The sequence below is a fragment of the Rhinopithecus roxellana genome, chromosome 21 (genome assembly GCF_007565055.1).
Source record: "Rhinopithecus roxellana isolate Shanxi Qingling chromosome 21, ASM756505v1, whole genome shotgun sequence".
Classification (NCBI taxonomy): Eukaryota; Metazoa; Chordata; class Mammalia; order Primates; family Cercopithecidae; genus Rhinopithecus; species Rhinopithecus roxellana.
In genome coordinates, this window is record NC_044569.1 from 23149514 (window position 1) to 23171002 (window position 21489).

The 21489-nt window shown below is 36.1% G+C and overlaps 1 protein-coding gene across 1 annotated transcript; it reads right to left on the reverse strand.

Moving 5' to 3' along the window:
* Positions 1 to 4971: 4971 nt before the first annotated feature.
* Positions 4972 to 12068, reverse strand: LOC104682240 (serpin B3-like). Its single transcript, XM_010388796.2, has 8 exons — positions 11940 to 12068; positions 11145 to 11334; positions 10891 to 10947; positions 9502 to 9630; positions 8616 to 8733; positions 7384 to 7526; positions 6941 to 7096; positions 4972 to 5838 (listed from the first exon to the last, which is right to left on the reverse strand). The coding sequence occupies exons 2-8, from the start codon at positions 11307 to 11309 to the stop codon at positions 5434 to 5436; spliced, it is 1173 nt and encodes a 390-aa protein (XP_010387098.2). The 5' UTR covers positions 11310 to 11334; positions 11940 to 12068; the 3' UTR covers positions 4972 to 5433.
* Positions 12069 to 21489: the final 9421 nt, after the last annotated feature.

A 21489-nucleotide genomic window follows, 5' to 3' on the forward strand; every position in this document is an offset into this window, starting at 1 on the left:
GGATGTGGAGAAATAGGAATGCTTTTACACTGTTGGTGGGAGGGTAAACTAGTTCAACCATTGTGGAAGACAGTGTGGTGATTCCTTAAGGATCTAGAAGTAGAAATACCATTTGACCCAGCAATTCCATTACTGGGTATATACCCTAAGGATTATAAATCATGCTACTATAAAAAACACATGAACATGTATGTTTATTGTGGCACCATTTACAATAGCAATGACTTGGAACCAACTCAAATGTCCATCAATAATAGACTGGATAAAGAAAATTTGGCACATATACATGGAATACTATGCAGCCATAGAAAAGGATGAGTTCATGTCCTTTGCAGAGACATGGATGAAGCTGGAAACCATCATTCTCAGCAAACTATCACAAGGACAGAAAACCAAACACCACATGTTCTCACTCACAAGTGGGAGTTGAGTTGAACAATGAGAACACATGTACACAGGGAGGGGAACATCACACACCCTGGCCTGTCAGGGGGTGGGGGACTGTGGGAGGGATAGCATTAGGAGAAATACCCAATGTAATTAACGAGTTGAGGAGTGTAGCAAACCAATATGGCACATGTATACCTATGTAACAAATCTGCATGTTGTGCACATGTATGCCAGAACTTAAAGTATAATAATAATAAAAAAGAAAATCTATAAATATAATAAATTATATTATCAGAATAAAGGATAAAATATTATGATTATCTCAATATGCAGAAAAAACATTTGAAAAAATTCAACATGGTTTCATGATAAAATTTCTCGATAAATTAGGTACAGAAGGACTGTATCTTAACATAATAAAGGCCATCTATGACAAACCCACAGCTAAATTCATATTCAATTACGAAATTAAAGCTTTTCCTCTAAAAATAAGACAAGAATGCCCACTCTTTTATTCAATTTACTACTAGAATTCCTAGCCAGAGCCATTATACAAAAGAAAAAAAGTGAAAGTCTTCAAAATCAGAAGGAAAGAAATTAAATAGTCTCTGTTTGCTAGTGACATGATCTTTTATATGGAAAATCATAAAGATTCCACAAAAATCTGATAGAACTAATGAGTTCAGTATAGTCACAGAATACAAAATCAACATAAAAAATTAGTAGTGTTTCTATGTACTAACAACCAACTATCTGAAAAAGAAATTGAGGAAATAATTTCATTTACAATAGCTCAAAATATATTTAGGAATGAATTTAACCATGGATGTGAAAGGCCTGTACACTGAAAATTATAAAACATTGATAAAAATTTGAAGTAGACAGAAAGTAATGGAAGGATATACCATGTTCATGGATTGGAAGAATTAATATTGTTAACATATTCATACCACCCCAATTTATCTATGGTTTCAATTCAATCGCTATCAAAATTCTAATGACATTTTTACTCAGAAATTTTAAAAAGTCCTAAAATTTGTATAGAACCACAAGAAAACTGGAGTAGTCAAAGGAATTTTAAACAGAGAGAACAAAGCAGGAGACATCAAACTACCTAGCTTTAAAATATCTTAAGAATCAATATTAATCAAAATGGTATGGTACTGGTATAAAAACAGACACATAAACAAGTATAACAGAATACAGTCCAGAAACAGACCCAGATATTTATGGCCAATTAGTTTTTAACAAAGGGCCAAGAACATTTAATGAGGAAAGGATAGTCTCTTTAATAAATGGTTTTAAGAAACCATATACACACGCAGAAGAATGAAATTAGAACCACCTCTTACGCACTATAAAAAACAAATTCCAAATAGATTACAGAGAAGACTTGAAACTGTAAAACAACTAGTAGAAAACATGGGGGAAAAGCTTCATGATATTGGTCTGGGCAATAATTTTTTGGATATGAAATCAAAGGCAACAAAAGAAAAATTAGACAAATGAGATCATATCAAATTAAAAAGCTTCCACACAAATGAGAAAACAATCAACAGAGTGAAGAGACAAATGGGAAAATACCTGTAAAGCGTACATCTTAAAAGGGATTAATATCCAACATATAGAAGGAACTGGAACATCTCTACAATAAAACAAGTAACCCAATTAAAAATAGGCCAATGATCTGAATAGATATTTGTCAATAGAAGACATTCAATATCAATAATCATTTGAGAAATGCAAACTAAAACCACAATGAGGTATCATCTCACTCCTGTTAGAATGGCTTTTTGTCAAAAACACAAATGATAATAAATGTTGACAAGAATGTTGCAGAAAGGGACTTGTTTTGCTCTGTTGGTTGGATTATAAATTAGTACAGATCTTACTGAAAACATCATAAAGTTTCTTCAAAAAATTAGCTACAGAACTACCATATGATTTAGTAATTCCAGTTTTGAGTATGTTTCCAAAGGAAATAAAAGCAATTGTGTTGGAAAGATATCTTTATTCCCATGTTCATTGAAGCATTATTCACAATAATCAAAATTTGGAATCAACCTATGTATCTAACAATAAATGAATGGATGAGGAAAATGTGTTATACATATGCACAGTAGAATACTACTATTCAGTCTTTAAAAGGAAGGAAACCCTGTCATTTATGACAACATGGTAAACCTGGAGAACATTATGTTGAGTGAAGTAAGCCCGGCACAGAAAGACAAATATTGCATGATCTCTCTTATATATGGAATCTAGAAAAGTTGAACTCATATAAATAAAGAGTAAAATGGTGGTTACTGGGAGCATGGGTGTGTGAGGGAATTGAGGAGATATTGGTCAAAGGATACGAATTTTAGTTAAACAGGAGAAATAAGTTCAGGAGGTCTATTGTACAACACGGTGACTATAGTTAATGCATTTTATTTTTTGAAAATTGCTAAGAGAATAGACTTTAGTGTTCTTATCACAGAAAATTATGTGAGGTAATGTATATATTAATTAGCTCTACTGACTCATTCCACTGTGCATGCATATTTCAAAACAACATGTTGTACAAGATAAATGTATAAAGTTTTTATCAATTAAAATACATTTAAAAACAATATTGAATGAAAAATGTGTGCTTTGGATGATTCTCTTTTTCCTTTTTTCAGTCAACTTTATAGAGGCATAATTAATTAACATACAATATAAGTGTGTAGTTCAATGAATTAAGACTGTTTTCCAATGTGGTTGCACTTTTGTATTTCCATCAGCAGTGTGTGAGTGTTGCAATTGCTTCACATTCTTTTGAAAACTTGTAGTGGCTCAGTATTTTAAGTTTTAATTTTGGACATCATAATGGGTACAAAGTGGTATTCCGTGGGGAGGAGTTTTGAAAGCACTTAAAGTTTGCATTCATTATCAAACTTTTAATTTAGTCATTTATTTTATATCAGCATGGACTCGGATTCTATTTTAGTCAGTAGATTTTAATGCATTATTTAAAAAATGAGAACAAAAATTTGGCTTTCCCTTCAGTTTCTCTTGCAGATGACCACAAGGCAGGTGTAATTGGTTTAATGGCTGGCCTGAAATATATGTAAATATTTCAATTCTCCTAAGTATCAACTATGCCCTCTACTCTAAAAGAGTCTAATGCTTATGAGCCTTTGTCTTAACATTTCCATTATTATAAAGTCCCTTCTTTTAAACCCAGAAACATTAATAATAGTTGAAAAATACGGTCCAGTGATTCTAACAATCAGTTCTTCAAAACTATCCACTCTACCATTTTCAGCTTCATTGAATCATTAGAAATTAATTCTCACCTAGTGGACAGAATTTGAGCTTCCTAATTCCTTGCAATTTATCATTTTAAAGCACACTTCAAAATCATAGGTCCTGGCTCAAACTTCTGACTTCTTCATATTTCTCATAAACTCAATACCATCCTTATTTGACCTCAGTAAATATTGTAATGTACATCTGTTCTTCAAGACTATCACATCCTTCTTTGCTTTCTTTCCCCAGCTCCATTCACTGAACAGATTGTTCATGTTATACATTCTCTGGCTAGTCTGTCAATTCCCTCGACAACTTGACCAAGTCTCATAGTTAAATGGTGAAACATTTGTTTCCTCTGCCTTAATCCTGGACTGCTGACTCTTGCTGAAGAAAACTTCAGCCTTGTTCAAATTCTCTAAAACTTACGTTTTATGAAACCAGGTAGGATTCAGTACTGACTGAGAAGAATCTGTGGGAGTAAATATGGAACCCTAAGAAAAGCTATTTTCTGGAAAATAAAAATGATCAATTCCTGATTTTTACACATATTGGTATACTTCAAGGTCAATTCTAGATTCTTCTTTCTTCTAACTTTATCCTTTCTTCTTAAGATCTTATCTTTGCTTTTAGCTACAATTACCATATTTATCCCAATAACTGTAAAGTATTTATGTTGAATATCACAAATTTAGAGCTTCAGATCATATTCTGTTTCTGAGATTTAGACAAATATCCTCAAGTGCCTGCCAGGCAAATGCATTTGAATCTTAAAAGTACCCCAAATTGAACAAGTACAAATTTAAACACATGGTCTTTTTTTCTCTCAAAAACAACTTTTTTTCCATCTAACCAGTCAGCTAGGACAGAAACTTAGATGTCTTTCTGCAACTATTACTTCCTAAATAATTCTCCCAGGCTGTTTCTCTCTCTCCATTTCCACTCCCAATACTCTAATGATTTCCTAATTTATATATGATAACCACACTCTTCTTTCCTCATATCCATTGATCACAGAGTAGCCAGAGATGTATTTTCAAGATGAAGATATGATAATTTTATGCCCCTCTTTGACAAAAAACAATCAAAGCCTGTAATGTGTTTCTTATCCCATTTAGCATAAAATAGAAAGTTCCTAATGTGGTTTACAAGGCTCCTCCTGTTCTGGGGTATGCCTTCTACTCCAGGCTCATCATGAACTACTCTGTTGTTAATTTTCCTTTGTATATGATTAACATATATCTAAGTTATCTTTCCTATGTGTAACCGGACATGTCCCCTTTCCAGAGAAAAAAGGTAGAGCAAAAATGATTTAATAAGTCATGATTTTATTGATGATGTGTTTTATAGAATCACAAAATTTAGAAACATAACAAGAATTTAAGTATTACCTAAATTCAAAGAAATGTGGGTTTCTAGGTTGCTCAATTCAAAGAGAAAGTATGATTTGGTTTGATTCATTTAAAACAGGTTACAAACAGAATTACATTTCAAATTTAGAAGATACAGTATTAAATTATTCATCTTATCTTGGACATTTTTCCTCAAGGAGAATTTTTCTGGAAGAAAAAGTAGGTTTATATGTGTGATTATTAAGAGAAAGAGAGAAAGCCATGCTGTTTTGATCATTAAATTCTTGATGATGACTATCATCATCAAGATGAGACAGAAAAGAAATATGAGCCAAGAGAATCTGTTGTTGCCAGCAATGAGTTTACCAGAACACCTCTAGATGAACATTTTCCAAATGGAGTGACAGACTAATTGCATCTAAGGGGATGAGAATCTGCCAAAGAAGAGGATGCTGTTGGTCTTATTTTGTCTGATGAAGAATAGGAAAGGGTGATTACAATGGAACTCTTCATTAGCTGAAGGAGGTGATGATACCTCTGTTACTACAGCAATGGCAGCTGTAGCCTCTGCTCCCTCCTCAGTGACCTCCACAAAGGCCTTGTGTAGGACTTTAGATACTATGAGACCGCGGCTCCCGGTCATGCCTGAGAGGTCTGCATCCCCACTGAAGATATCCACCATTCCCATGTTTCTCAACGTGTCCTTGAGGTCATAGCTCTCTTCCACTTTAAACCGAGGTAAGTGTAAATCCACACGTGCCTCTCTCATATTCTGCAAACTTGTCCATTCCATCAATTTCTCAGGAGTGAGTTTCTCTTCAAGCTATACAAATGGAAAAAAGAAACTGATATGACTATCAATCTCTAATACACCTTAAGAATGAATTGACTATGTGGAGAATTCTTGTTTTGGCAATAAATGTTAAATACAGAAGGTTCACTTTATTAGATATTATTCTTTTTTTTTTTTTTTTTTTTTTTTTTTTTTTTTTTGAGACGGAGTCTCGCTCTGTCGCCCAGGCTGGAGTGCAGTGGCGGGATCTCAGCTCACTGCAAGCTCCGCCTCCCGGGTTTACGCCATTCTCCTGCCTCAGCCTCCCGAGTAGCTGGGACTACAGGCACCTGCCACCTCGCCCAGCTAGTTTTTTGTATTTTTTAGTAGAGACGGGGTTTCACCGTGTTAGTCAGGATGGTCTCGATCTCCTGACCTTGTGATCCGCCCGTCTCGGCCTCCCAAAGTACTGGGGTTACAGGCTTGAGCCACCGCACCCGGCCTAGATATTATTCTAATAGGCAAAATATGAGTCCTGAATATATAAATACATTGGGTTTTATGTGTATATGTATATATAGTACGCAAAAACAAAATCATGTTTCTATGTATATGTAATGTGTACATATGTATGTATAAACTGTATAATACACATGTAAAAATATCATCACATTATTTTGTACACAATGAACTATATGTATCACTATTTCTTGTGCCAACAGCCTACTACATGTGTCAATTTTTAACAGGTTCATCTTATTTTTCTTATACATTGTTTAGTATACATTGCAATTATTAAGTTGCAATTCCCTAAATTCCTAAATTTCTATTCCCTTTTTTACTTGGTGTATTTGTAAACTTTCCTCACATTGCTATAAATTTCTGTCAGTCAAGTTTAAATTGCTGCATAATAATATCATCAAATTGATATCCAATGGATGTAACTCTAATGAATTAATCATTCACTAAGCCTTCAGTTTGTATCAGGCCCTATGCTTAAATATTTGTAATATGAAGGTGAGTCATCATTCCTCATTTTGAATTTTTCGTTATTTTGAGGCAACTTAGTCACAAGCTTTTACCTAGTTTAAACCTGATATCATTGGGAAAATGTCAGGCAGTAGAAGGAAGAGTTGTAGATTCTAGTTCTTACCTTCTGCAGACCAGTGATTTCATTCGGCAGCAGCACAATCATGCTTAGATCTTTGCCTTTGTATGGTATTTCCAGGACCTTGGCCTGTACATCCTCCAGCAAGGCAAAATTAAAGGACTTGTTTTGCCTCATCATCTGTATGGACTTGTATGTATTCTGCAATAAGTCAATGTGTCCAACAAATAACACGTGAGACATAGGACAAAAAAGATAATATTATTGAGATATCAACACATCCTTCTTCTTCTAAGAAATAACCCAGGAATTCAACGAGTTAGAGACAAAAGTTTCTTCAGGTATTTCTTATTAAATAAAGTTATAAGACTAAAACAACAAAATAACAGACACGAAAAATTTTATTTTTTACTTGTCATGGTACATTCCATCAGAAATGTTTAAATTTATTAACATATTATATTATATAAATAAAATATAGACAATACCTTGTTTGGCCAAAATTTTTCCTCTTTAGTATTTTCTTTATTAAATTTATTTTGCCATTGACCCTTGAAATAGATTGCGTTCACAAGAACCAGTGTGATACCGCTGTCAATAGTCCCATCAGGAAGTAGGTTTTTAATTTTTTCTGCAAGGGAAAGAATAAAAGAGTCTTTTATAGAAGGTACAAACGGTTTGTCTGGAAGATGCTTTGCAAATGTTCGTGACTGATCATTAATTATTCACCCAAATCCTTACTTTAGACTCACTGACTTTGATCTTTGAATTATTAGACTGACTGACCAATGGTTCACCATATGCAGCTTTCTTTCAGGCTCCAGTCGGATAAAGTTACCCTTGATGGAGACATCACTTCTTGTGATAGAGAAGGAATTCAGGTTCTCTATGAGCGACTTCAGTCATCTGATATGTAATACTGATAAACTGATTTTATCTACTCTTTCAACATATGTCTTTCCTTTCTTCCTCCCTCCTCTTCCGATTATTTTTCTTTTAACTATGGGGTCCTTAATCAGAGGATGTAGGCCCTAATTGCTTTTTAGGACAAGTGACTCAAGCTCTATAACATGAAACGCGTGCCCTGTGCTGTCAGACACTCCTTCCGGAGGTATCTTCCTATTCACTCTCATGTTGAGTTGCTGTAAGTTTGGCCTGTAATGAGAGGTGGGAGGTAGGAAAGATGTCTATGGAATGGAGATTTTGTTAAGCTTTTTGCCCTTGATGGAGAAGACAGCCATGATAATCGCTGCAGAACGTGTGGCTACAGATGTGGTCCAGGCAACTGAAGCTCAGAGGCAAAAGGGTGATTTACCAGAGAGATGCTTGTTTCCCAATTAGTAAAGGAGACGAGAGACGCTTTCTAATGTTTTCTTTTAAATATTCATCATAAAAATTTGGCTCCGATTTAAAGAAAAGGACATGATCTCAAAATGGGCCTGAGCAGAGACAGGGGATCCACAAAGCTATTGTCATGCAGGGCCATAAGCAAATAATTCTCCAGATGTGTTTCCATCTAATTGGCTTCCTGTGATTTCCTCCTTGGCTCCCCTAGGCTCTCTTCATATTCATTTGGACAAATCCTTCATCTGGAGTGCCCTCTTCAGCCCTCCCTGCAAAGCCATCTCAATCCCCACCGCTGGTCCCCGTGCAGTGACAGGCACAGGGCTCACTCGCGTAGGTTTCTCAAAGATGTTTCTATAATGGGTGGCTCTCCTACCATTCGTTTGACTTTCCACCCAGGAGTTAATCTTCTTTCTACTTTCTTCTGGAGACTTTGCAAAATCAACAGATTCCACACTGGTCTGGTAAAATTTCTTGATGGCATCTAAATATTCCTTCGAGATATGAAGGAAGAAAGTAGGAATTAAGAGTAATTTATGTAACTATGTATTACCAAACTTAGTTATTTGTAATAATAGTATACTGAATCCAGACCCTGAACAGATGCAATATCTCCTGTCTATGCATATTTTTACATAGGTGCCATGTAGGCAATGCGAAAGGGGAATGCGGGCTGGCGCAAGAAGGAGGTCACGAAGGTCAATATCATCTGGCAAAAGGCAGAAGCAGAAGAGGCTGTCATTTGCAAACTGCAGAGCAGGCTTCCCTGAAGGAGATTCATTGCTTCTCAGACATCTCTCCAGTAATTTTAACCATGATGTTTCTGATCTTTGTTTTTGTCTTTCATCCTGTGCATTCAGTATTTCCTGGTACTTCCTCAACTGTCCTCAGGAACTCACCCAAGCCTGCCCATTCCAATAATATCCCATTAGTCATACATTTCCCACCAAGATGTATGCTCTGTGACTGAGTCAGTGCCAATTTATTGACGGTATCTTATTACTTATTACTCTTACTCACTCTGTTACCCAACCTCCTCTTTTATTACACGATTATCCCTAAATGCACACTTCACTGATGTATTGTCAGGGTCTGGAACACTCCAGTGGGGGAGAGTTGTGGAAATGGAGCTAATGCACTCTGAGTAAATGCTCCCCACTTGGGTCAGCCAGGCTCATCTGCCTTGCTTTCTTCCATTAGGCCACTCAGAGACACAGACACCAGGCTGCAGACGAAAGGTGGGTAGGTCAGGCGAAATTTACCTGTAAAAATTGATACGTCTTTTCTCCAAAGAGCTTGTTGGCGATCTTCAGCTCATATGCATCAGTGGATTTGTTTAATTCAGTCAGAAGCTTTTGAAACTGGTGATGAACATTTCCTGACCTATCAACCTTCAAACGTCAAAGAAGGAGATCACTGAATTACTGCATCAATGTAAATTCTAAACCCATGCTTAGTCTGTTAGATCAGTTCCTAAAGGCTGGTAGTTTCAATGATGACCTTTGTGCTTATTCCCTGATACTTGGTGTATTTCACCTCAAATACTCTTCAAAATCTACCTTATGTTTGACTTCTTCCAGAAAATTCTTCCTGCACTAATGTACTCCAATCTTTTTTCTTCTGAACTAAAGATGCAGCACTGTCTACCACTGGATTTTCTCCTTGTTGGTTTAAAGGGTTAGGTTTAGCTTCCCAGTTAAAATCTCATCTCCTTAAGGGCAAGGACCATATTTCACTTCTAACAGCCATCAAGGATATGAGTATGTTGAAGGTTGGATATCTTAAATAGGTTATGCCAGGAAGCCCTGTTATACCTGTTGGTCGTATCATCTTATAAGACACAATGACTGATCTATGGTTCTTTCCTCATGATTGTCATTCTCTGCAAATAAGAGCAGTGTGTGCCAGGTAGATGGCTAAGGACTTTACATGGGTAACTCTAAGTCTTTAGTTCAATTCAGGTGAAAACAAGAAAGCTCAGAGAATGGAAAATAAACCTCTTTATAGAGATGCCAAGTTTTGAACCTAAGCCTATTAAATCTAGAAACTTCTACTTTCCAGCAAAACATTTTGCACTATTAAGGCTCTAAACCAATATATTCCATAGAAATCATTTTCCAAAATATACTTGGACTTGTGCTTATTCCTCTTAATCTCATTAATGACTCAATTAAAATTAAATTATTTTTGTAACATTTTTGTGATTAGTATAATTATAGCTATTTTATAATAATAGTAACATTTATTATGACTTTTTATGGGCAGGGCACTGTTATAAATGTTTGCACGTATTTGCATGTATTGAGTCAGATTTTTTATTACCCCTAGTTCTCTGGGATGAGGTCATTGGGACTCCGAGCAGTTGTCTCATGCTCGTGTTCACCATTTGTGAAGAGCAAAGCTGTAGTTTGAACACACCCTATCCTGATCCAGACCTATGCTCTGAAGTACGGCACTGACTGTCTTTCAGTAATGCAAAAACGAGGAATAATAATTATGTGCCATGAAATGCCAGCCCACTCTGTATGTCACAATCTTTTTGTCCAAGATTTTCCCTAAGAATGGCCTTTACTTAGTTTCTGTGAAGTTCCAGGTTTAAACTATGACCTGCTCAGGGATCTAAAGCTGAACGAAAGTGCTCTGTGACTCACGTGATGTGTTGCAGCTTTTTCTGTGGTGTTCTCTGTGACTTGATCAAAGTGAAGAACCTGGAAGAGACATGAAGCGGCACAAGAAAACTTTACTCAAAAGATCTGTTTAAGTCAGTGGGCTCACAGTTGTGGGAATTCCTGCTCAGGCCCCTGCGCTACCCATCAGGCCACCACATCTATTACCATCTGCATGCTAGCCGCCGAAACCACAGAGAGAAGCTGCAACAGGACAGCATAATGAAGCTGATACCTACCTTGTTAATTTGTTGTGCAGTGTTGTCTTTGGCCCCTAAGAGGACCATCCCCAATGCTGTTGTGATGCTGATAGGGGAATAGAAGGTGTTGTTCTTTTGTGATTTTCTGAACTGTTGGAACAGATCGAACATGAACTTGGTGTTGGCTTCACTGAGTGAATTCATGGCGAACTCGATGTGATCTGGACTCCTGGAAAAGCATCAGATTCCTGTCAGAATGACTTTAATAAATGGAGTGGTATTTTGTAGTATGATTTTCTTAAAGAAATGACATATCTGGCTTGTGAGATTTTGACATTTAAAGTTTTTCTTTTCTTGTTTGTAGCATTTCAATCTTTCTACAATGTGCTTATATTGAATATATTAATGTCCTAATTAAGAGGCTCACAAAATTACAGTTTTTAAAGACTATTGCAAATAAGTAATAGACCCTCTTTATCTTTCCTTCATTGCTGGTTACACTAGGGCTAGGTAGGAAGGCCTTATAATGAATGCTAACAGGAGACCTCTGTGGATCACATCCAACCGGCTCTTAAGATGCGTTCCTGACGTCTCCTTCAAGGCTCTGTGGCTGCAAGGTACTCTTCCTCTGTGTTCCTAAAAGTGCACTGGTTTACTCAGTATGAAGCAATTTAGATAAAGGACAAATCAGATGAAATAGGTATTTTAATTTTGCCCTGGCAGAATAAGTAAAATATAATCAGAATGCAGGAGATGCATAATATAGAACACAGTGTCATTATTATTCTCAAAAATAATTCATGTTATTAAGCTGGAGTGGCTTGAAGCACTTACCTGTGTTCCTAGGTGGGCAGAGAGCCTGTGTGTGTCTGTGGAAGGAAGGGTGAGATCCTGAATTTATGCCTCTCCTCTTGCTGCCTCTCCCTCTGTGGTTAGCATTTGAAGTTACTCAAATTTGGATTTCACAAGCAGGCTAACACTCACCTTTATAAGTATGAAAATTTATGACAAAGGACATGATTACTGTTCTACCATTGTACTTCCTTCTTAATCTATGGGGAAAAAATAAAAATGCAAATCAGCAATAACTGGCTCATTTGAAATACCTGTAGGTGCCTTTCTAAAACTAATGAGAATAAGGTTAGAATTTCAATTTCCCCTCATTTGTTTCAACTCCATCCCTTTGTATTCTACTCCAGCTGTAAATAAACAAACAAACACACACACACAAAAAAGAACAAAAAAACCCCACTATTCTTTTCTTGGATGTTGTATTGTCCTTTAGGCATACTTTGAACACCAAACAACTAAAAAGCTTACATTTCCTGTTTTTCAGTTCTGAAAGTTTTTGTTATCCGTTGAATTTCTTAGTAATTTTTCTGTATAACAAGGAATATAGTGCTAATTCTAAGTCCAAAGAGATACTGAAGAAGTGTACCTCAGTATCTCATAGCATACTACGGAGAACAGGATTCTATTGCCTTCTCCTGAATGCTCTGCCTTTGCAGTGATCCTACAGTCAACTCCCGTGCCCCTTACAACCATCCCAGATGTTTTCTGTTGCATAGAGTCAGTGAGAAAGTTATCTACCGTGCTGAGTGATATGGTTTGGCTGTGTTTGCCCCCAAATCTCAACTTGAATTGTATCTACCAGAATTTCCACATGCTGTTGGAGGGACCCAGGTGGAGGTAATTGAATCACGGGCACCTGTCTTTCCTGTACCACTGTTTCCTGAGCCTTATACTTCATTCTTCCCTTTCTCGAGACCCTGGAAACCAGGAATCTACCTCCTGTTTCTATGGATTTGCCTATTCTAAACATTTCATATAAATGGAATCATACAGTACGTCCTTTTGTGACTGGCTCCTTTGATCTAGTATTATTTTCAAGGTTTGTCCACGTTGTTGCGTGGATCAGTACATCATTCCTTTTTGTGGTCGAATAATATTTTCATTGTATGAATACACCACATTTTCTTCATGCATAAGTTGATGGACATTTGTGTTGTTTCCATCCTTTTACTATTATGAATAATGGTGCTCTGACTTTTCATGTACATTTTATTTGCATGGCATATGTCTTCCTTTCTTTTGAGTATAAACCTATGAATGAAACCGCTGGTCATATGGTAACTCTAGGTTAACATTTTGAGGAAATGCCAGACTCTTCTCCATAGAATTCTGCACAAGTATGCATTCCAACCTACCGTGAATAGAGTTCTGATTTCTCCACATCCTCCCCAACACTTGGTATTGTCATGAGCCCTTTTTAACACCAGCAGTGAGTTTGTTTTCTCAGCTCATCACAAAGTCAAGGGAGATTCATCTACAACAAGGTTCTGGAAACTCATAGGATGGAAGTAGGAGCTGGACGGCAGAAAGGAAGCTGTGTTTCCAATCTGAACGTTTCTCACCTGCCTGTTTCCCCAACCTCCAAGACATACTGCTCTTAGGTCTCCTGTATCAATATATATGTTTCCAGTCTCTGAATGAGATTGGGAGGCATAAGTTCCCTGATTTAGGTTGGGGAATAGACTAATGGGGTATTGATGAACTAAAAAGTCCAAAGATAGAAGAAAAAGAAACAAGAGGAAATATACGAGATGAAGAATTCCAAAAATGAATAATGATCTTCTTATCTGAGTCTGCATCCAGGGCCATGAGATGAAAATGGACCTTCCTCTATACGGAGTAGGATGGGTTTACTTGGGTACCAAAGAGAAGGAATCTAACATCTCCTAGGACAGAAGCAAGAAGCTCAACCCTGGGAATGGAGGGAAAAAAAAACAGGATAACAAGCTGAGACAAACAGAGGTTACAGGGGACATATCTATGGAAAAGAATTTCAGACTATGGCTAAATCTTCTGAGATGCTGAGGTTTGTCATGAAGGTTGAACTTGAGGAAAGGTACTAACTGAAAATGACCAGGAGTTTGCTTAAATTTAGAGAAAGCTTGGATGAGTTCAAATGAGAAATCATTTCAGGCATTTTTTTCTGGTCCTAAACACTGCTCCTGGCATGTGATAGGCAGGCTAGACAGGACATATCCTGATGTGAGAGACGGGACATATCCTGATGTCATATATTGCCATAGAGAACTCAGGAATTCCAAGAAGTTGTTTCATGTGAACACTTGCCAAGTTATGTCTCTCAACATTTCATAAACATATGCCAACTTCATTGGCTCCAGGAATCCAGAAATTAAAAACAAATCCTCAATGGGAAATTACACTTTCAGGAAATATCCTATCATTACTAATGCCTTTATAGATTGGTTGAGAAATATCTCCTAGATTTTTCTGGACCTCACTTCCTTCTGAAGCCTGTAAAGTTTTCTCAGCATTGTTAAGTTACAAATGAAAGAACATTTATTTATTGTTTCTTACCTATGTGCTTGTGCCTATCTATAGGGAAACTGGTCAGTGGAGGAGATTTTTCAAGCATCAAATAACAGAATATATGTCATTTACTGTATTCCCAAGGATCTCTCTACAGATATAGATATTTATATATTGAACAACCTCAGAACAAGACTAAATAGCTTTCCTTTTTTAGTTTTCATGAGGGGAAACAACTCCAGTAAGGTTTGAAAAGAAGAGAGGGAAATAATCCCACGTGTAACTACAGTTGGAGCACAGACAAAGTGATATTATCTCTTGCCTCCCTCCCTCCTTCTTACTCTGCCAACACCGCCAGGGACAGACATCATATTTACTGTATGCTTTCAAACCAAACCAAATCTAACCCTGTCCCCTTACTGTTCTCTTATAACTCTTTCCCTGATTCCTCTTGGCTTTCTTTTTCTACTGCAAAGAAACATCCTGTATTGATGTTCTTCCTTTTACTAGAGCTGTTCTTCTTCCTCCTTGCTTCATCTGCACTATGGATTTTCTCTGATGGCTGCATGCCCCTTGTTCTTCTCTCGTGGGTATCTACTCACTCTCCTCATTCTCATGTCATGAAGCCAGGAAGCCTGATCTTCTCTTTTATTCCTACTGCCTTTTCTAGCCATCGTTTTTCTCTGTCTTCAATGTCCTATTTTAATTTTTTTGGCCATTGCAGGTATATACCATGTACCTCCTACTATCTTTTATGCTGCTCCTTCATATCCACTAAGTAATCTGTTGCCTCTCCACTCTTTATTCGAACTGCTTCATTTATTCTGAGTGACTTCAAAGCTTTCATTTGATTGACAACAGATAGCCAATGTTATTTTACATCTCTTTTCTAGTTGAATTTCCTCTTTTGTGAATTGTCTTTCTTTTACCCTTTTGTTCATTGGAATCCTGGTGTTTTGTGTACTTGAATATGCTTTTTTACATAAAATATTTAATTATTGTTGATGCTTGTCTCTGGAGTACCAATGGAGACGTGAAGTTCTAGAGACATAAAGAAATTTGCCCTCATGGGGATGTGGCTGTGCTGGGTATCTTATTTTGCTTCTTCAGTTACATCTTTCATTCTTCTCTACCTCCTGTGAGTTCCGAGAAGCTGAGTTGGACAGAGACATAATAAGGCTCCTGTGCCCTCTGGCATCCAGTTAGATTTGGTCAATGGCAGGCACGAAGAGTAGGTCAGCAACTAGGTGAAGACAGGGTGCTTAGCCAACTGACTGCCTCTCTGTGAGGGTCAAAAGAGATGTTTGCATTACTTTACCAAAGGCTACAGAGCTTATTGGGCAATGTTTTCCAAAACTACATCTACTTTCTCTGGGGTTTGGTAATGACTTCACCATTTGCCCTTCAGGAGTAGGGTTAGAATAGTCTCTTCAGTGTTGCTAGATCTTGGATATTTCACCATCCTTTGTACTTCCTGTTAGTCTGAATCCTACTGTTGTAAATAGTCCCTCTGCTTCATTACAGATTTGATGGAGCCCTTTGTTTTCTCTAGTGACCCCGATTAATAGCAAGTACTTGGTATCAGGAATAGCTCTAGAAAACAGTTGTGCAAATGGAATTCTGAGACTGAGTTGTTCACATGCTGAGAAACACACGGTGGAAGGAAATGGGACTCTTGTATATGGCATACGGTAGTATCAAAATATCACTGATGGAGACAAAACATGAAGGGCGAGTCTAAGTTAAGGTGTTAAGATTGTGGTGTTTAGTTGCTATTGTGACAAATGTGATTATGAGCTCAGCTGCTTCCTTGCTTCTTTTTCATGCCTTGAGAAATTCACTTCCATTCAAAATCCCCAAGGTATTTTTCATAGACCTTGACAAGTAAATCCTAAAGCAATATGGAAGTTTACAGTGGAAAGATTTTTACTCTTTTTAGGTTGGGAAAATACATTTAAAAAAACAGAGAGGTTCACACCAGTAATACTAACTATTCTTTTTTAAATTTTATTTTTAATTTTACTTTAAGTTCTGGGGATACAAATACAGAAAGTGTAGGTTTGTTACATGGGTATACATATGCCATGGTGGTTTGCTGCACCGATCAACCCATCATCTAGGTTTTATGCCCTGCATGCATTAGCTATTTGTCCTAATGCTCTCCCTTCCCTTACCCCCCATCCCCCAACTGGCCCCAGTGTGTGTTGTTCCCCTCCCTGTATCCATGTTCTCATTGTTCAAGTCCCACTTGTGTGCAAGAACATGCAATGTTTGGATTTCTATTAATGTGTTAGTTTGCTGAGGATGATGGCTTTCAGCTTCATCCATGTCCCTGCAAAGGACATGATCTCATTCCTTTTCATGGCTGCATGGTATTCTATGGTGTATGTGTACCATTCTTTATCCAGTCTGTCATTGATGGGCATTTGTGTTGGTTCTATGTCTTTGTTATTGTAAATAATACTAACTATTCTTAAATATTTAGGGCTGGTGTGATGTGGACAACTAAAATTGATAAATATGTTGCTGAAAATGTTTATTGGTACAACTATTTTGGAAAAACTTGGCAATATCTGGTTATTTTGGTAATTCTAAGTTTAAATATATACCCTAGGCCACGTGCAGTGGATGTCGCCTATAATCCCAACAATTTGGGAGGTTGAGAGGGGCAGATCACTTGAGGTCAGGAGTTTGAGACCAGCCTCGCCAACATGGTGAAACCCTGTCTCTACTAAAATTACAAAAAACAAAAATAAAAATAAATTAGCCAGGCATGGCGGTGCATGCCTGTAATCCTAGCTACTCAGGAGGCTGAGGTGGGGGGATCCCTTGAACCTGGGAGGTAGAGGTTGCAGTGGGCTGAGATTGTGCCACTGCCCTCCAGCCTGGCTGACTGAGACTCTGTCTCAAAGAAAAAAACCTCTTTCTTTCTATATATAGTCTAGATGAACCCATCTACTATGTTGCACAAGACACGTAAAGGCATGAATTGCAACATTCTTGACAATGGAGAAGAGTTAGAAACAGCTTAAATGTATATCAAAAGAAGAATAAGGAAAAATTAAGTTAGGTTTATACAGTGGACTATTCTACAGCAGTGAATATAAATGAGGTGGATAATCATGTCAAAGAGAATAAATCTCTAGACATAATAGCAAGGAACTGGAAATCAAATGGAAAAGAATGTGTAAATATCACTTATGAAACATTTTAAAAGCACCTATTACATATATCTGTAATGCATTGTGTTTTAACATAGGAATGACAACATATTAACTTGTGTCAAATTTAGGTAGTAGACATATGAAGTTCTTAAATTGTTTTCAAAACCTTTTTTTTAACAGTTAATTTAAAAAAATGGTAAATAAAAATTGTATATATTAATGGTATACAACATAAAGTTTTGACATATGCACACATTGTGGAAAGGCTAAATTAAGCTAATTAACATATCCATTACCTCATATAATTATCATTTTTGTAGCTGGAACACTTAAAATCTACTTCCTCAGCAATTTTCAAGTATACAATATAACAGTATTAAATATAGTCATGATGATGTAAAATAGATGCCTTGAACTTACTCCTCTTGTTTAACTGAAATTTCATATCCTTTACCAACATCTTCCCAACCCCTCCACCCCACCACCCTCATGTAACCACCATTCTACTCTGTTTCTATGAGTTCAACGTTTTTAGATTCCACATATAATTGAGGTTATTTAGTATTTGTCTTTCTGTGTCTTGCTTACTTCACTTAACATAATATCCTCCAGGTTCATCCATGTTGTTGCGAATGACAGAACTGTCTTTTTTATGGTGGAATAGTATTTCATTGTGTATATATATCATATTTTCTTTATGTATTCATTCGTTGGTGGACACAGGCTGATTTCATGTCTTGGCTATTGTGAATAATGCTGCAATGAACATGAGATACAAATAATTCTTTGACATACAGATTTCATACCCTTTGGATATATTCCAAGAAGTGGGATTGCTGAATCATATGTTAGATCTGTTCTTAAAATTCTGAGGAATCTCCATAAGGTTTTCTAAATGGCTGTACAAATTTTATTCCCACTAACAATGTACCAGGGTTCCCTTTTCTCCACATCCTCACAAACACTTGTTATCTTTTGACTCTTTGATAATAGCCATCCTGTTGGGTGTAAGATGGTATCTCATTGTGGTTCTGATTTGCATTTCCCTGAGGATTAGTGAAGTTAAGCAGTTTTCTATGTAACTGTTGGTAATTTGTATATCTTCTTTTGAAAAATGTCTATTCAGCTCCTTTGCCCATTTTAAATATGTATATGTATATGTATATATTTTGCTGTTCCAGATCATTTTTTCCCATTTGGTAGGTCACCTCATCTCTCTGTTGATTGTGAATTCTTCACTTCTTGGCTGTGCAGAAGCTTTTCAGTTTTATGTAATCACATTTTTCTGTTTTTACTTTTGTGGCCTGTGCTTTTGGAATCATATCTAAAAAATCATTGTCCAGACCAATGTCATGAAGTTTTTCCTCTATGTTTTCTTTTAGTAGTTCTACATTTTCAGTTCTTACATTTAAGCCTTCAATCTGTTTTCAGTTGATTTTTGTATATGGTGTGAGATGAGGATCTAATTTCCTTTTTATCCATATGGATATCCAATTTGTTTTCAACACCCTTTATTGAAAAGACTGTCCTTTCCTGATTGTGTGTCCTTGGCATCTTTGTTGAAAATCAGTTCACTGTATGTGCATGGATTTATTTCTGAGTCTTCTATTCTGTTTCATTGGTCTATATGTCTGTTTTTAGACAGTACCATGCTGTTTGATTCCTACAGCTTTGTAGAATATTTTGAAGTCAGGTAGGGTGATGCCTCCCGCATTGTTATTTTTCAAGGTTGCTTTGGCCACTGGGGGTCTTTTTTCATTCCATGCAAATTTTAGGATTTTTTCTTATATTTATAGGAATTGGATTGAAATGAATCTGTGGATCCCTTTTGGTGGTGTGGACATGTTAACAGTATTAATTCCGCCAAACCATGAACACAAGATAATCTTTTATTTATCTGTGTTTTCCTCAGTTTCTTTCATCAATATTTTGGTTTTCAGTGTGTAGATCTTTCACTTCATTGGTTAAATTTATTTCCAAGTATGTCACTTTTTAGTAGCCATTGCAAATGGGAGTGTTTTCTTGATTTCTTTTTTATATAGTTAATTGTTAGTACATAAAAACAGTAGTAATTTTTGTATGTTGGTTTTGTATCTTGCAGCCTTGTAGAATTCATTTATTAGTTCTAACATATTTTTGGTAGCTGCTTTAGGGTTTTCTATACATAAGATCATGTCATCTCAAACAGATTGTTTAACTCTTCCTTTCTGATTTGAATATCTTTTATCTTTTTCTCTTGCCTAATTGCTCTGGCTAGAACTTCCAGTGCTATGTTGAACAGAAGTGATGAGAGTAGGCATCCTTGTCTTGTTCCTGATTTTAGAGGAAAAAGTTTCAAAATCTCATCATTGAATATAATTTTAGCTGTGCATTGGGCTTTATTTTGTTGAGGTATGTATTTTTTGTGCCTAATATCTTGCAAATTTTTATCATGAAAAAATGTTAAATGTTTTCAAATGCTGTTTCTATATCTGTTGAGATGGTTACATGGTTTTTGCCCTTCATTCTGTTAATGTGGTATATCAAATTTATTGATTTGCATATATCGAATCATCCTTGCACCCCTGGGATAAATTCCACTTCATGATGTTGAATGATCCTTTTGATATGCTGTTGAATTTGGTTTGCTAGTACTTTTTTGAAGATTTTTGCATCTATGTTCATCAGCGATATTGGCCTGTAATTTTCTTTTCTTATGGTGTCCTTGTGTGATATTGGTATCATGGTAATTCTTGCTTCCTAAAATAAGTTTGGAAGGATTCCTCACTCTTTGTTTATTTGGAAGAGTTTGAGAAGAATTGGTATTACTTCTTCTTTAAATGCTTAGCAGAATTAAACTGTGTTTGTGAATTAAAAGACTTAATATTGTTAAGATGACAATATCACCCAAAGCTACCTACAGATTTTTTTGTAAAGATAGAAAAACTCATCCTAAAATTAATATGGAATTTCAACACACCTTAAATAGCCAAAACCATCTTGAAAAAGAAAAAAATTTGGAGGTTTCACATTTCCTGTTTTCAAAACCTATTACAAAGTTACAGTAATCCAAATGATGTGGTATTGGCAAAAGACAGGTATATAGACCAATGGAATAGAATAGAGATCCCATAAATAAACCCTTCTATAAATGGTCAAAAGATTTTGACGAGTGTTTCAAGACCATTCAATGGGGGAAATTACAGTCTTTTCAACAAATGGTGCTGGAAAATCTAGAAATCTACATGCCAGTGAATGCATTTGGACCCTTACCTTAAAGCATATATAAAAGTTAACTCAAAAGGATTAAAGACCTAATTGTTAGAATCAAAATGATAACCTTAGAAATAAAGACAGGCAAGAGGCTTCATAATATTGGACTTAACAATGACTTCTTGAATATGACACCAAAAGCACCATTACCAAAAGAGAAAATAGGTTAATTTGACTTCATTAAGATTAATAACTTTTGTGCGTCAAAGGACACTATCAAGACATAGTTAAAAAGTAACGTACAGAATGAGAGAAAATACTTACAAATAATAATTTGATATATAATTCATATCCAAAATATATAAAGCACTCAATTCTACAACAACAAACAACCCAATTTAATAGACAGAAAAAGGACTTTAATAGGCATTTTTCCAAAGATACAGGTGGCCAGTGATTACATGAAAAGATGCTGAACTTCAAAACCACATTGAGAATCAGAAAACAGCAAGCGATGGTGATGATGTAGAGAAATTGGAACTCTAGAAATTGCATTGCTGGTGGGAATGTAAATTGGTGAAGTAGCTGTGGACATCAATACAGCAGTTCCTGAAATAATTAAATATAGAATTAATGTATAATCCAGCAATCCTACTTCCAGGTGTATACACAAAAGAATTGAAAACAGG

Bases quoted from the DNA above. Each gene is read 5' to 3' on its own strand.
- LOC104682240 (XM_010388796.2), bottom strand. From the start codon at position 11,309: ATGAATTCACTCAGTGAAGCCAACACCAAGTTCATGTTCGATCTGTTC. The intron at 10,948-11,144 runs GTAGGTATCAGC...TGTCTCTTCCAG, and splicing joins CTGCACAACAAATTAACAAG to GTTCTTCACTTTGATCAAGT. The intron at 5,839-6,940 runs GTAAGAACTAGA...CCATTTGTATAG, and splicing joins AAATCACTGGTCTGCAGAAG to CTTGAAGAGAAACTCACTCC.